The following is a 17,007-nucleotide window of genomic DNA, read 5'->3' on the forward strand; positions in this document are numbered from 1 at the left end:
GTGATTTTGTTAAGATTAGCTAAAGGCCATTATGTAAACATGATATAAGCCTAAGTAAATTTATATTTATTCATACATTTTTGGTTGATCTGTTAAAATATCCTTTATGAATTGCATTCTAATAATTTTTTTTTGTCTTGTCAGACAGGAAAGATGATCTAAATCATTCACTTTCTAAGCATTAAGATCAAGGTTGAAGTGGAAAGGACAGGAGGAAAGCATGGCTGGGCCCAGTACTTTGCAGAGTAGGACTTGGATATCCAAATTTACTCATCATCATGTTGTTGTGTTCCTGCTCACTTTCTTCAGGTAGGTATATTGTTGAAATTGTTCTCCTAATTCACTTTTGGTTCACTCCCAGTCCTTGAATTATCGTTTCTATGCAGATAACTCCCAAATCTATATTTCCAGCATTGACCTTTTTTCCAAATTCCAGCTGAATACAGGACATATATCTGCCTGGATATCCCATTGCTACATCAGATTTAACTTTTTGAGCTGCTTATTTTCCCACTAGACTTCTCATTTCAAACTCAGCTGCTTTTTTCATTCTTGCCGCTAGTTCCTTATCCTCCCATATTCCAAACCTTAATCCAATCTTTATTGCTTTCCTCTCCTTCACCTCTAATATAGTTATCAAATCCTATTTATCCTACCCTCCAATGACTCTTGTGTCCATTCTCATCCATTAGTTTTCATTAACCTTGTACAGGTTTTTATTATGACTTGCTTATATTACTGCAGTATCTCTCTAGTAAGCCTTTCTGTGTCTGTTCTCTCCCCTTCTCCTCCCTATTCTCTCCTTATCTTTCACCAGCTGCCAGACTTCTCTTCCTTTTGCTTAGATCAGTGCTTCTTAAACTGTGGGTCTTAATCCCATATGGGGTTGTGAAAAATCTGGAAACAGAAAAAGGTTTCTGAACTTGAAACAGAGAATTAAATCTAAATCAAACATGCAATGAATATGAAGTATTTCTGGCAGTGCTTGCCCATGTTACATCCTGTAATTTCCTTGCAGCCTTGGTTCTGAACACCAAGCACAGGCCACACAATACCAGCTGATGCTGCCTAAATGGGGTCACCAAAAGGGGATCATGAATAATGTTTAAGAAGCCCTGGCTTAGATCGGTTCATTATCATAGTCCTCTTCAAAACTTCTCAGTGGCATCCTATTGCTTACTGAATAAAGTTCATACTGCTTAGCTTAAAGTTAATGCCCCTACAAATCCAGTGCTGTTCCATCTCTCTGGCCTTATCTCATGCTATTGCCATCCACGTATTCCAGCTAGTGCAGTGGTGAGCTCAATCCTGTATGCCAAAGCTGTTATACTCATGGCTCAAAAAACTTCTGAGTGCCTGAACCAGATTAAAATGTTTAACAAAGTAAATAAAAATATAACACACATAATGTTAACTTGTGGTTTTTCTAAGTCTATATGCAGCAGCGGGGACCTGAGTCTATTTGAGATTAACACCACTGCTGTACTCGTTCTGTTTTCCTACTTCTCTTCCTTTGTTCATGCTGTTTCTTCTCCTTGGAATGTAAACCCTCTCCTCACCAATGAATTTCTGTTAAATATCAAAGCATTATTTTTTATCATAATTATTTGTAGTTATTCTTTCCCCTCATTAATAAATTCCATGATGGTAGGGATCTTATTTTATTTAAACTTTGGTTCTTCCAGCATAGGGCTTTGTACACAGTAGGTGTGCCTAAAGGTAAATTGGATCTGCCCAGTGTAGTGATTGCCAAGACTTGGAATCTGAGAGCTGCTTCTGTTTGCTTATGAGAATCAGGTCCTTAGGAATAGGGTTCTTGAATCGTGGAAACTAGAAGAGCTCATTTCTTTAATTCTTGTTGTTTCTAGTGTTCCCGGTAGCTGCGGCTGTGCGAATCTTTCCAAGGATTAAGATAATGCTTTGGTGTTTTCCAGTGAGAAGTCTCTAACAGGGCCAGTGACTGTAACTGTTAGCATTGTGTAGTCCTGAGGGAACCCATACCAGCAGATTACAAGTGCCTTATATTTGTTGTGCTTCACATATAACACTCAGTTCCCGTGTCTTTGTACTGGCTGACCCTATACATAGAGTGCCCTACCTCCTAGAATCTCTTTTCCTTTAAGTTGCAGTTTAGTCACCATCTTGTCCATGAAGCCTTTTCTGACACCCTCCCTACCCCAAAAACCCCTCCCCCCACCTCAATTGCTAGTGCCTGCTTTCCTAAACTACCTTTTATTTAGTTACTTTATATTTATGCTATATATCTATGTCTCTTGCTGTATATTTTGTGTGTACTTTTTTCCTTGCACGTACAGGTTGTTACATTCTTTATACTTTTTTCCCCAGGGCCTGGCACGTGGTAGGCTTTTAGTAAATAATTATTGGTTAAACTAGTAGTGTCAAGGGTATGTTGCCTGAATGCCAGTAATTCAGCCATTTTGGTAACTACTTCTAAAGAATAGAAGGCATATTTTCTATTTGCCTGAAATTAAGTTTCATTAAGTAATTCCATTTTACTAAATGCAAGATTAAGAATATGATTATGGGAAGGTATTAGTTTAAAACTGGAGTCAGTCTTGTTGAGGTATGTGTGTCGAAATGGGCTAATGATGAATATGATATATAGTAGACTAGTTATTTGCCATGCTGCTTAGCAGAGGAGTTGCTCCTGCTGCCAACCCCGTTCTAAGGCAAAACGATTTCTCTCCATAGAGAGAAAACCTTACATGGAAACTTCAGAGTAAAATGAAACCAGATGGGCATATTTGTATGGTTTTATTGCTTGCTAGTCCCTTTCTCCCTGATCATTTGCCTCTGTTTTCTTTGTTCTGTAGTTATTCACTTCTTCACGCTTCAAGAAAAACCTTTAGCAATGTGAAAGTCAGCATTTCTAGCCAATGGACTCCAATGTACTTAAACAAAACTGCTGTGCAACTGGAGCCTGCAGAGGTAAGGAGAACTGTGTGCCAGAGTGGACTACATCTCTGTGTCCCCATTTTCTTAAATGTTGCTTATATAATACTTCTCTGTTCAGAACACTTACCTGACTCTCTTTTATCTGTCACCAACTCCTGTCTGATTTCCAAGACTCTTAATCCAGTCCCACCTTAATGAACAGATTAATTTCAGTGCTCTAAAAACATGCATACTTGATTTTAGCCACAAACATTATGCTTATTTATTCCTTTGAGCATATACTCTTATTCTCCTCTCTTGGAATGTTTCTCTTCTTCTGTATCTGTTCAATCCCTGCCCATCCTTCAAGGAGGATCAAGCAGCTTCTACCCCTTCCATGAAGTCTTTTCCAGATCATGCTTACCTTTTTCTTTGAATTTTTATGCATTTCTCATGAGTACCATAACGTTTAGCATTCTGCTATTTAATTCTTTCCTGATCTTTCATGTATGTATTGTGTCTCCTAAGTTTTTAGAGGGCCGGAGCCAAGTGTTAAACTTCTTTGTATCTCCTACGACATCTAGTACTGCACATATGCATTGTTGATGACAATACAGAAGCTCTCCATTGCAACTACTGCACCCTGCTAGAGTGATACCCCCCTGCCTTTTTTGGAAATACTTGGTTGGATATGCATTTTGTCATTCATTTTCATTGCTCTTGGGTGGGATAATTCATAACTGGTATGGATATATTTACAGAGCTGTGTATTGAGATTGTATCACATGAACTCCCTGTATAGTCATTTAAATTTAAGATGTACATTTATATATTTAGAGCTTTTAGGAAACTATGGGGACGGCAAGCTGGATTTCAGATTGATTATTTTGTACGGTTCTGTACAGTGCTCTAACTGGCTTTTTGAATGCCCTATTTAGAATCATGGATTCTTGAAGTTGGAGTGGGCCTTCCAGTCTAGTCTCTCATCTAATGCTGCAGATCATTACATAGCATCATAGAGAGGCAGGCAGGCAGGCAGCCTGCCAGGCTCTGAACACTTGCAGGCGTACAAACCTCCCTTCTTTGTGTTTGGGTAGCTTTAAAGTATTAGTGAAATAGGAGAGTTTTCAAATTAAACTCTTCTGTAACTTCCACTCGGGCTTAGCCCTTTCCTTGACTACTGCACAGAATGTCTTCTTCCAGTTTTGTGTTTGATATCTTCACATATTTTGGTGACAGCTTTGACCTTACAGCCTGCTCTTTTCTCCCCTTCCCCAAAACTCAGTAATTTTTCTTTCCTAAATTAAGCACTCTCAATGGACTAGATGGTTGCTGAGGTCCCTTCCAATTCTAAACTTTTGTGATTCTGATTCATAGGATGTAACTTCCAGACCTTTCATCATCCTGGTCACTCTCTGCAGAACGTGCTTTGGTGGTCAGGGTCTTTAATAGCATCCACAACAAAATATGCTATTTTAGATGTAGTCCAACTAGTGCCAAGTTAAGTGAGACTACTTCCTTCCTAGGTGCTTCTAGTTTCATTACAAAGATAACATTAACTTTTTTTTTTTTAAAGAAATCAGATCACACTGTTAGCTCTCTTTGAACCTTTAGTTACATTATCCTTCAGACATTTTTCATTTCAATACTGTTAAGATGGAGCTGCTTATTTTTTAGAGTGAGGCCAATTCCAGAAGTCTGAATTGGGGTTCTTAATTTTTCTGTCTCATGGACACACCCTTGGCAACCTTTGAATTCCTCAAAATAGGATGTTTTTAAAATACAAAATACATAGAATTACAAAGGAAATCCAATTATATTGAAATAAAGATGTGATTTTTTTTTGTTCCTTTCAAGTTCGCAGATCTGTTGAAATCTATCATGATCCCTGGTCAAGAACTCTGTTGTCTAAGTGAATTGTTTGTGAACTAAAATACTTGTAGCTCATGGAGGGGCTTGTGACCATTCATATACATGCCCTCAGATTGAATTGGTGCTACTCCCATTTTCCTCTGCCTCATTTATCTTTCTCAGGCTTACCAGAAAAGAGGCATCTAAATGGGCCATCTATAGGTCCATAGTGTGTTTTTCTCACTTGTGCTTTTACTTTCATAGCTGTCTACAACTTTGGCCTCTTAATCCTCTCCCTGCAGCTTTTGGACCGGAGAGGAAATTAGTTATGCAAGGTGAAAGAAGTACTTAAACCCAAAAGTATCTGTGAAATTAGACCAAACTCCAACTTTTTTCTTGTCTGTACATGATATTAAATATTTGGAAGATCATCAGAATATCATCCTCAGAGAACACTTATTATGTGTCTTTGTTATTTGTCTGTGGCACTGTCTCCAAATTCTGTACGATAATAAGAAATATACAGACACAGTACCTTACCCTTACAAGCTTATAGTCATGAAACCACATTCCCTTTGACATGGTCAAACATTAAAAAAAAAAAGTAAATAGACGATAAATACAGATAACAAACATATAATAAATACTTTATATTGAATTACTTTAAGCATCTGTGGCTTTGTTGGTGTATTTCCTCCACCAATGCAAACTTCAAACTTTCTAAAACTCATGTCACTGATCTTTAGGGGGAGCTTTGGCCTCAAAATATATCACCTTGTAGCTCACCCAGTGACGAACGTCTTCAGACTTAACTAGATTGGGCCCTTACAGACTAATAGACAGTCATGGAAACAACTGACTTTTTATATACACACCTATTACTTACACATATGAGACTTTCACACATGCCTCATAGCTGCTCTTAGATCTCTCTGTAAATATGTATTTCTTTTCGTGTGCCCATCCCTACTTTGACCTAGCTTGGAGTATTCTTATATATGTACACACATTTACGTATACACAAAACATGCATGTGGAAGGTGAACATTGAGTTGAATCTTGAAGGAAGCTAGGGAAACCAAGGGCAGAAATGAGGAAGCAGAGCATTCCGTACATGAAGGATGGTCATTGCAATAGGGCAGAAATGGGAGCTGAAGTGTGGTGTTTGAAGAACTCCCAAGTAAGCCAGGATAGCTAGGTCATTAGTGTGGAAAATATGTGTGTATACACATGCACACATGTACATTCTCTAAAGGGGGGCTCCAGAATGCACACTGATACTTTACATGTAAATGTACTTTCTAAAATTATATCTCTCTCACCATATTTTTCTATTGGAAACCCAGACCCCCCGGCTGGTGTGTACATACTACCAAGATAATAAACCTACATTTGACATGTTTCCTATGCTCATAGTGTTTTAGAATCACTGTATCTGTGACTTGCATATTAAATGATTCAACATGTACACTCAGACCAGTTCCTGCTTCATTGTGCAATCTTGCTTCCTTAGGTTGTCTTGCTAAAGTAAACCTTCTGTAGATCTTGCTTCTATTATCTTATTCTCTTGAGGTTTTGCTTTTGGTCTTGCCTTTTTTACCTGTTTGGTAGGCAAACAAATCTCAAAGTGGCATTCTGCCTGTGGCATGTTCTAATACTGAGTCAGAAAACAAAGCAAAACAACAAAACCAGCTGTTCAAGCCTCCCTTTCTCCTTGTCAGAAGCTGCCAATTGTTGTGAAAGCAGCTTTTGCAAGGAATCTGTTCATCGCTCTGTGAGAAACAGAAAAGAAAAAAAAAAGGCCACAGCCTTACCTAAACTTTTTATGAGTCTTTTGCTCTGGCTTTCTCTATTTGCAGCTCATTCTTTAAAAAGTCAGATTCATTTCACAGTCATTTTAAGTGCATGGCATTTCGGATCACTAAATGAAAGATAAAATTATAGGGAAATAATGTGTCATACAACAGTTCTCTTTGAAGACATAAGTGATCAAAGGGCCTTTAGTTACACCTCTATCAAGACAAGGCGTCTTTCTCCCTTTAATGGGGCTGGAACTGGCAGGGACTTCAGAGGCCGCTCCCTCCTTTTACAGATGAGGAAACTGAAGCCCACGGAGAAGTGACTTGACCAGGTCAAGATCATACTGGCAGAGCTGGGGTTCCAAGCCAAACCCTCTCTTTTCACTATCTCACTGCCTCCTTCCTCTCTTCTATAGCAGAAGCTATGGTTTCTAATACAGTGCTATAGGAGTTTTGACTATAAAATAAACCATAGCTACAAATCAGTCTGTTTTCTAATTACATCTACTTTTGGTATGGTATTTAATTTTTGAATCTTGTTAATTTTAAAAATAAATTCTGTTAAAAATGTGTGATTTTAAAGGGTTTGCTGAATTCTTAGAGAATTTTTTTTAAGTCTTAAGACCTAATTTTTTTGTCCCGGAAGATAACATTTTTGAAATCTTAGCAGAGATTTATTTATGACAATTGTATTTAAAAACAACTCAGGAATACCTGCAGGTACAGCTGAATATTCAGAAGAATCACAGAATTTAGATCTGAGAGGAATCTGATGAGAAAACTGAGGCTTATAGACATCAAGTTGACATGTTATCTAAGGTCAGGTCACTATTTAAGTTCAAAGAACTGAGGTCTTATAAATCCTATTTCAGAAGACTAGGGAGGCAGATCAGTGCCAGGTGAGAGGAAAGCTAAAAAATAGGTGAATAAAAGAGATTTCCAAGTAAGTAAGAGAAACATCCAACTTTTACAGATTTTAAAATGTTCAGTGACTGCAGATGTTAACCTTGTTGGAAGAGAGGTTTCTGGTGGCAGGTGGAGTGCCACAGGGTTCTGTCATTGGCTTTGTTCTGTTGAACATTTTAATATTGATTGAGTTCAGTCAACAAGCATTTGTTAAGTCCCATGTCTGAGGCACTGTGCCAGAAGCTGACAGTACATACACAAAGAATGAAAAGAAGCCGTCCTCTCAAGGAGCCAGATGCCATGCCTATCAGATTGGCAAATGACACCAAGCTTAGAGGGATAGCTAATACATTGGGCAATAGAAGGAGGCTTCAGAAAGACCTCAGCAGGTTAGGACAGTGGGCTAGATCTGAAAAGAAAACATTTCATAGTAAAAGTCTTAATAGTTAAAAATCAATTGTATAAGTACAGAATGGGAGAAATGGGACTAGATAGTTCCTATAAAAAGGAGCTGGGACTGGGTGGTTTACTAAGTTTGATGTGTCAGCAGTGTAAAGTGGCAATTAAAAAAACTAATGTAACCTGAGGCCTCCTTAATAGAAGCCTCATGTCCAGAATGAGGGAGGTTATGGGTCTACCTTAAGTTCTTCCCTGGTTAGAGCATGTCTGTAATATTGTGTGCGGTTCTAGATGCAACATTTAAGATGAGTAGTGACAAGATGGAGTAATTCCAGAGAGGAGCAACCAGGATAATGAGGAAACTTGAAATAATGTGATTTTGAAGGTCATTTGAAGGAACAGGGGCTGTTTAGTCTGTAGAAGAGAGGACTTTGCAGGGGGAGCAGAGCATGATGGTTGTACATTCAAAAGGCTGTTATATGGAGGAAGTCTTAGACTTGTTTTACTTGGCCCTAGAGGGCAGAACTAGGACCCTAGGACAGGTGGGTGAAAATTGTGAAGAAGTGAATTTCAGCTTGATAAAAGGACAAACTTCTTAACCACTAGGGCTGTCCAGAAGTGGAATGGCTAATCTGCTTCAGAGCACAGTGAATTCCTCAACTACTTTTAAGGACCCGAGCTGTAAAAAAATTGAGTTGAACTGGATCACCTCTGAGATCCGTTATAACTCTGATATTCTATGATTGATATTTTTTTTTTCATTTAGAATTTGGAAAGTGTATTTCCCCTTATTTCAACATTTAATTGTTCAATAAAATGTCCAGTCAGTAATTGTGTTCTGTCTATCAGTAACTGCACTAAGCACTGGAGGTACGAGAAGGGCAAAAGAGCCCCTCAAACCTACCCCTGCCCCAAGCAGGCTCTGCTCTTAAAGAGTACATAGTCTAATGGGGGAAATAGCACGGACATCCAAGATATACATACCGAGTGGATGGGAGGTTATCTGAAAGGGAATGGTATTAATAGATAAAGGGGAGGGGTTCAAGAAAGGCCTCCAGAACACAGAGCTGAACTGAATTTGAGTTGAATCTTGAAGAAAGCCAGCGAAGCCAAGAGGCAGAAATGAAGAGGCAGAACATTCTGTGCATGAATAGCTTTTGTACAGAAATGGGAGGTGGAGGGTCAAATTTGAGGGACTCCCAAGTAGGTCAGTGTCGCTGGGTCATTAAGTTTGTAGAGAGGAGTAAAGTTTAGGAAGACTGGAAAGGTGGAAAGAGGCCAGCTTATGAAGAGTTTTGGATGCTGAAGTGTCATGGTGAGCCACCGGAGTTCTTTGAGCAGGAGAATGACATGGTCAGACACATGCTTTACAAAAATCACTTTGGCACCTGAGTGGAGGAGGGATTGAAACAAGAAGAGACTTTAGTCAGCTAGACAGCAGTTGCAGTAGTTAAGTAAGTTGTGATGAGGGCCTGTCTGAGTGGAGAGATTTGGCAGTAGGTTGTGTATAGGGATTGAGTAAGAGTGAGGACTTGCTGAGGTTTGAGAGCTTGGGGGACCCTGAAGATGATGGTTCCCTGGACAGTAATGGGGAAATTTGGAAGGGTGAAGGTTTGGGGAGTAGAGGGGGGTGGGGGGCAGTAATGAGTTCTGCTTTGGACATACTGAGTTCGAGATGGCTATGGGATATTCTTTTGGAGATGAGTGACTGACTCCAAAGAGAAACTAAGGCTGGATGACAGACTTCTAAGTAGCGTTATCTACATAGAGATGATCATGGAATGTGTGGGAACAGATGAGATCACCAAGTGAGCAAAAAGAAAAGGGAACCCACGTTAGACGTGTGGAGTACACTCCTAGTTTGTGAGTATAACGTGGATGCCAGCCTAACAAGGGAGACTGAAAACTTAGGTCGCAACCCTCAGCTGTCATCCTGCTCATGGTTGCATAGGAGGGACCATATTGTTGTGCTCTTTGGGTATGTTGTTTTCCTGCTTATTTCTCTCTGCTTCCCTTCCTTTGTTTCTATGGCTTGCTCATATTGGTTTCTTAGGGAGCATTTATAATTCATTATATTCCTATACCACAGTTTGTTGAGCTATTCTACAGTTGAAGATTCACTTTGCTTTTATTTTGCTACAACCAAAAAAAGTTATGAATATTTTGATATGCCTGGGATCATCCTTTTGTCAACATTTTTGAGGCAGCAAGGTGGCACGGTGGGCCAATCACTGGCCTTGGAGTCAGGAAGACCTGAGTTCAAATTTGGCCTCAAACACCTAGTAGCTATGTGACCTTGGCAAGTCACTTAACCTCTGTCTGCTTTAGTTTTCTTGTCTGTAAAATGGGGATAATAATAGCACCTACCTCCCTGGATTGTCATGAGGCTAAAACCTTAAAGAGCTTTGTAAATGGTAGCTGCTGCTGCTGCTGATGATATGGGCAAGCATTGAAAACACTGGGTCAACTTAACTGTTTGTTGCTGACCAAGTCACTTAATTTCTACTTTTTTACCTATAAAATATGAGTGATACTTTCCATATCTTCTTGACACTGGCCTGGTGATAATAAAATGAGATAATGTTTGTGAAAGCACTTTGTAAAATATGAAGTACCTTATTGATTATTATTGTTGTCATTATGATTATGGTTATTATTACAGCTTTGGAACAGAAGCCACTTATTTCCAAATGCTGAGGAAGCAACCCTTTTCCTAGGGACACTGGACACCATTTTTCTCTTCTCTTATGCTGTGGTAAGTTTTAGAATTCGGACTATGGGGAAATCGAGGGAAGAAGTGGAGGGGAGGGAATCTTACATTGAAGTTGATGTTTCGGGTTTGAATGGTTTTCTGTTTGTTAATGATGGTTACTATCCTCTCCATTTTCTTTCTTAGCACATGACCAAGAATTCTTTGTATATTAAGGCAATTTTTCTCCTCTTGGACAGTTAGAATCTTCAATGGACCCTAAAGTTTTTCAGAGGCACTTGCTGAACCTGTCTGTGGAGTTTTGAATAACTGTTTAGTGTTGCCATTAGCATCGGCAATGAATTATGTGAATAGAGGGCAATAGCTTCCTTCACTTTTGGGGTCTTGCTTATTTGTGTATCTGCGATCTCCTAAGATGTCGAGGAGATCAGCATTTTACTTTGGATGGCTAGCTAGGTCATGGGAAATGTTGAATAAAAGTTTTAGAGTAATTTTTAAGTGTTTTGTTAATATGGGCAGTTTCTATAGTGTCTTTTCTTGGAAGAGCATACTGTGCACGTAGAGTTGAAAGGCATCTTAGAGGTTTCCAGGCCAAACTCTTAGGGAGAGCAGGAATCCTTTCTACAACACAACTAGTAGATCGTTATCCACTTTGTCCTTTGACATATACAGTGATGAAGAACCTATTCTATTTATGAACAGCTTTAATTGTGATACAGAGTTGTTTACATTCACCTGAATTGGCCTCCCTGTAACTTGCAGTTCACCAAAATTTTTGTGAAGCTGACCTGGGCAGTCCGACCTTGAGATGGAATTTAAAGTTATTTCAGTGCATCATTTGCTGTATCTGTTTGCATTTGAAGCACTTAGCATCTTGTAACTACTTAGCTTTACTCTCATTCAAAACTTCTAAATAAATATTTCTTTTTTTTTTAGGGTCTTTTTGTCAGTGGTATGATTGGGGATCGGTTTAATATGCGATGGGTTCTGTCCTTTGGCATGTGCTCCTCTGCAGTAGTGGTAAGTCTGCAAAATCTAGTGTTTGGGTAAATGCTTTTCCAGATAGAGATAGTTGATCCAGTTCCTTCAATCTGTCCCATATACAACCTTTTATAAAGTTTTTTCCCTAGAGGCTATTTTTATTTAAACAGACCCTGATCTAGTCTTAATGTGAATGTGTCAGTTGTTACTTCTTCCTTTTGTCATTCTGCCTGATGATGGTGGCCTCTCTTTCTCTCCCCTCCCTACCTGCACCTCCTCTCTAGCAGTAGTTTGCTGCTTCAAATCTGTAATAGAGGGTCTTAGAAACCAGTTAATTAAGCTGGCTAGAATTGTGTACAAGGTAAGAATAAAGACGCTCTGTGCCAGGGTAAGGACCATTGGTCTTTTCCTGTGAATGAAGCCTGCACATTTTGTGATAGCTACTTTGGTGACTGAGAGGTCTTTTGCTTGCTTCCTGCTCCCCTGGTGGGCTCATGGATAGGTGAGTTTTTACTGTATGTAGTTCAGATAAATAAGGCAAGCTGAAGTTTGCTTAGCAAAACAAATTAATGCACGCCGACTATAAGGATAAATTAGTTGTGTAACAGGATTCCAGAAGGCTTATTAAAAGTACGGAAGAACCTTGTTTTCAAGGATTTGAGATGTGATGATTTATATGCAAACAACTAATCAGCTAATTACAAATAATTCTTAATTATTAAAGGATCCATAAGTTCCTCCACGTATACATATACATACATGTATATGTATGTATGTATGTGTGTGTATATATATATAAAAACTAAGTCTCCCTATCTCATGGTCTCATAGATGGTGCAGTGGATAGAGCACTGGGCCTGAAACCAGGAAGACCTGAGTTCAAATCTATCTGTAGACACTTATTAGCTCTGTGACCCTGGGCAAGTCACTTACCTCTGTTTGCCTTAGTTTCCTCATCTGTAAAATGAGCTAGAGAAGGAATGGATGGCAAACCACTCTTTGCCAAGAAAACTCCAAATGGGATCATAAAGAGTCAGACTCAATTGACAAAATTGAATAGCAAATCTAGTCATTCTGGGTTAAAGATTCTTTATGGCTACTCCTAATTAGAAGTGCTAGATAAAGTTATTCATACATATTGTAGTTTTGGAAGTTAAAGTAGTTATTCTGCAGTTTGAGGAGAATAGTAAGCATTTCATCATTAATTATAACTATATGAACACATAAATATTACTTTTGGTACTGTTCTTTCGGGGGGGGGGGGCTGCGGCTACATTTTCTAAAAGGGGAGAGCTGCTTTTTGTCTGGCCTCTGGGAAGTAGGAAATAGAATAGCCGATGTCCTGGATCATCTTTCCTTGCATCCCTCTCTTATCCCAAAATACTGTTGTTGTTTTTTTTTTTAAATAAACTGTAGCCGCATTCTTTTCAGAACATGGATTTTCGTAATTCCTTTTGAGCCCATGCATGTACTTACATGGTTTTCTAGAAATCCCCTATCTGGATTTATTTGTAATTCACTCATCCTTTTGAAATATATATTACTTTGCATATTCATGTGATTATAATTGATATCTCTGATTTTTAATTGAAAAAGCCTGAAAAAATCAAATTTGAGGCATCTTTAAAACAAATTTGATAGACTCCAAATGTAGCGCATATGTTTAGTTTATTTTCCCTATTTTCAAAATCTACAAAATTCTTAAAAAGCTTTTGCATTACTTTTCCCTCATTTTTGCTTTGTGACCAGCCCATCTTCTCTTTCAATTATACATGAGATTTATATTGTGAGTAAATTTTAATTTGTTCCATAAGAAATTGGGGTTTTAATTAAAGTTTAAGTGGGGTTACTATGGTTTTTCACTCTTGTTTATAAAGTTGACTCCTCATTGTTCCAGCTGGTTTTTTTAGTTGATGACTTTGAATGACATCCAGGGCAGTTTCTTGTAGATGAGTATCAAAATCATGGAGTATAGAGCTACATTGAATGATAGGAAGCAGATTCATTCAGAGCATGAAAAGAAGAGCAGAAAAAAAGGTCAGTGATAAGTTGTGTTTGCAGCAGTCAGAGCTGACTTCATATAATAACATCTGAGAGTCGGTTCCACGTCCTTCAGGTCTTACCTCATCAGGTGGTGATACCAGATGGTCGTCTTGCTCAGCAATAAGATATGCCCCAAGTAGAAAATGTGAAATTTAACTTTGATTGTATTTAAATTCTCATTTGGTAATGCCATCATTCTGCTGTTGTCTTTGTTTTCTTTTCTAAGGAATTTTGCTTCGGTACCCTCACAGAATGGCTTCATTTCTACAACAAGGGATTCTACTGTTCCCTGTGGATTTTGAATGGCTTGCTACAGTCCACTGGTTGGCCATGTGTTGTTGCAGTTATGGGCAACTGGTTTGGGAAAGCTGGGTGTGTGTCATTTTCTTCCTTTTAAATTACCTATTAAAGTATTTTATAAAGTAAATTAGATTATTCAGACTTGTAAAAACTCACCTAACCTGGCTTCCTCATCTTTTACCATTAGGTATGTGTAGAATCACATACCCTACTTTGCTGGTAGGAAGTATATTCAGAGATAAATATACTTAAATTTAGATTGCTGAGTGTATATACTGTGTAGGTCAAAAGACCACTGGCTCAAGTTAAAAAAAACAGAGGTGTCTCAGTTTCTCAAGGCAGAAAAAAACCCAGAAGCTTTATTTGATCAAGTCTTGAGAATTGGGCATCTCTCACTACCAGGGTGGAGATAGCAGTGAAGAGAGGCAAGGGGGGGAAGGCAAGCAGGGAGATATATACTCTTGTACAATTATAAGAAATCCCACCCCAGAGGCTGGACCCCCGTCCCCATTTGTGGAGACGAGTGGCCTCGCAGTCTAACCAGGAGTAAGTTTTACCCAATGCAAGCACAGAAACTACAGAGTTACTTTATAGGGAAACTTTAATGCTAAGATGGCCGTTTGTAAGTAGGCTAGGGGAGGGGGAGAGGGTAATATCTTCTGGTTTCCCCAAAATCATATGATTTACGGGAAAACGAAACTTAGGCCTGGTGAGGTTCACATCCTAACTAAATTTGTACTATCTCTATTTAAATATTGCCATGCATGAGTTATTCATAAGGAAGCTTTCACAATCTTGTATTCCATTCACAGCTGAGGTGACATCTATAAGTCTAAAGAAGAAGGGGGAGAAAGACATTCCTAAAGGCTAAATAATCAGATTCCCACAGACTCAAATTTATCCCATTTCCCTTTTCTCTAAAAATTGATTCTCAAACATTTTAGATATAAATACACACACACACCTCCCCCCCCTCAAGCCCACACACACACACCCCCGTGAAGCCTTCACACTTTATTCTCTCACTACCTCACACAATACCTTAATACATTGCCCACATTTGGGGTCTGGCTAGAATAGAAAATTCTTTAAACCTAATAAAAAGCTAGTGCTTGTTATTTTGTCTGGGGAAAACATACTAAATTATCTTACAGGCCTTTTAAGTACTCTAGTTTGATCAACCTAAATTAGAACTTGGTTTGAATTTTTCTCATTGCTTGTTAGTGAATTTCATTCAGAGGTCGTAAAAATCATTCAAATTTGGGGGTTAAAAATGTAACATTTCTGCATCTGATTTTGTCATTTGTAAGCTGTTTCGAAACATGTCTTAAATAACATAATTTAAGTACTTTCTGAATAGGGACTGTATTTTTAGCTTGTGAACATAGTAGCTCAATGTACAAGTATAGACTTTCAGCAAATGTGTTGACTATTTTTCTCATCTTGAAAACTCCAGTTTTAGAACCTGAAAATAGAGTTAAATAGTACCCACTTTGGAATTGTTATGGTTGAGAAAGAGCAAACATTATTTTTATCTTATTGACTTTTAGTTGAATAATAACTTTTGTGATAATAGAATGTGATTCAAACCAACTCCTTCTAAAAGTGGTTTAACAAAACTGCTTTATAGCTACAACAGTATCTAGTTTTTTGTTTTGTTTTTAGTGTGAATGAGTGGAACTTGCTTTTATAAGCCTGGGTAGGAATACTGACACATCCCTTTAGTTTCCCTGCTAGGACATGCTAGCAGGGATCGGATGTTTTATATCTAACTGAGCACCCTCAAAGATTTGTATGACCCAGACCAACGGAGGAAACATCAGAGACATACTATTTAAAATCAAAAAATTGCTTAGACAAAAGTAAAACGCTTTATTAGCTTCCCTTGCGTTTCAGCTGATTGGAGGAGAGGGGAAAGACTGACACATTTTCTAAATTTAATGGTCTATTAAAGGACTATATTACTACTTTGCATATTTAATAAATATCCCATAAATGCCTATGTTATTTAACATACGTGAGTATTTTTGTTGATTGATTTTAGAAGTCTGCTTTATTACATTTGTTAAAGAGATTAAATTAACAAGTTTATGGGAACATGTTGGAATGTATTATATGTAATACATTATATTTTTTAAACGTTAACATTAAATTTATGGTGAGGGAAATTGTGGTATTTACTAATGTGTGTTTAAGAATCATATAGGATCCCCTTCTAATCCTAATCTCTTTCCTAGGCGTGGAGTTATTTTTGGACTCTGGAGTGCTTGTGCCTCAGTGGGCAATATTTTGGGAGCGTGTTTAGCATCTTCAGTTTTGCAGTATGGGTATGAGGTGGGTATTTCTTGCTTTTATCAAAGGGGCTTCTAGGGAGAAGTTACAATATTCTATTTGGTTACCTTCTATTCTTTTGTAGGAATATTTAGACATCTGTTTAAAACTTTAACTCTGCTAGGTCCTATATCAGAAATTTATCAATTGTAAATAAGCTGTCACATTTTCTGCCATTGAATGATTCTTTCTTCAGTCAGGCACAGTGAAAAAATGTCTTTAAGTCTGTCTTCATGTTAGACTTTTCCTTTGGACTTTTACTTTTCTATCATATCTAGATTACCCTAAGTGTTTCATGTAGAAATCTCAAACATCTTGAAACTCCATATTTGATTACTGAACTCAGTTTTTCTCCAGTTTCTATCATAATTTATTTTTCTCTTTCATTATCTTTTTTCTTATACTCTTTAGGAATTCATTTCCTCCAAGCACTGATCCTTGATCTTCTGCTCTTTCTCTACCTCCTTGTAAGCATATCCGTTCTGTATCTTCAGCCATCATCTCAGTGATGAAATCTACATTTAAAATCGTATCACGTATTTATTCTTTACTTGGATGTCCTACTGTTATTCCCAGTTTGCCATGTCTGAAAACTAATCCTCCTTCTTAAACTTTACCTCCTCATTTCAGTCACTGTGGCTCAGTATTTTGGAGTCAAATTAAAATTTAAAATCTCCTTTTCCACTATTTTCAGTTCTTCAATTGTTTCTTCATAATGTCAGCACTATTTTTAAAAATTTATTTTTATCAATCTAAAAATAACAAGCATTTTCTTTCTCTTTCACCTCCCTC

General features: G+C 37.9%; 1 protein-coding gene across 4 annotated transcripts in view; it reads left to right on the forward strand.

Moving 5' to 3' along the window:
• Nucleotides 1-17,007, forward strand: part of SLC37A3 (solute carrier family 37 member 3) — a 45,475-nt gene that overhangs the window by 6,177 nt on the left and 22,291 nt on the right. For 2 of the 4 annotated variants that reach the window (XM_036760244.1, XM_036760248.1), the window contains exons 2-7: nt 145-309; nt 2,835-2,949; nt 10,513-10,605; nt 11,497-11,580; nt 13,811-13,956; nt 16,122-16,218. In XM_036760244.1, coding sequence (XP_036616139.1) covers nt 221-309; nt 2,835-2,949; nt 10,513-10,605; nt 11,497-11,580; nt 13,811-13,956; nt 16,122-16,218 — 624 coding nt within the window. In that variant the 5' untranslated portion in view covers nt 145-220. The remainder of the gene's footprint in view (nt 1-144; nt 310-2,834; nt 2,950-10,512; nt 10,606-11,496; nt 11,581-13,810; nt 13,957-16,121; nt 16,219-17,007) is intronic. The other 2 variants (XM_036760245.1, XM_036760247.1) reach the window with 1 other exon arrangement.

This window comes from Trichosurus vulpecula, chromosome 5 (assembly GCF_011100635.1).
Source record: "Trichosurus vulpecula isolate mTriVul1 chromosome 5, mTriVul1.pri, whole genome shotgun sequence".
Lineage (NCBI taxonomy): Eukaryota > Metazoa > Chordata > Mammalia > Diprotodontia > Phalangeridae > Trichosurus > Trichosurus vulpecula.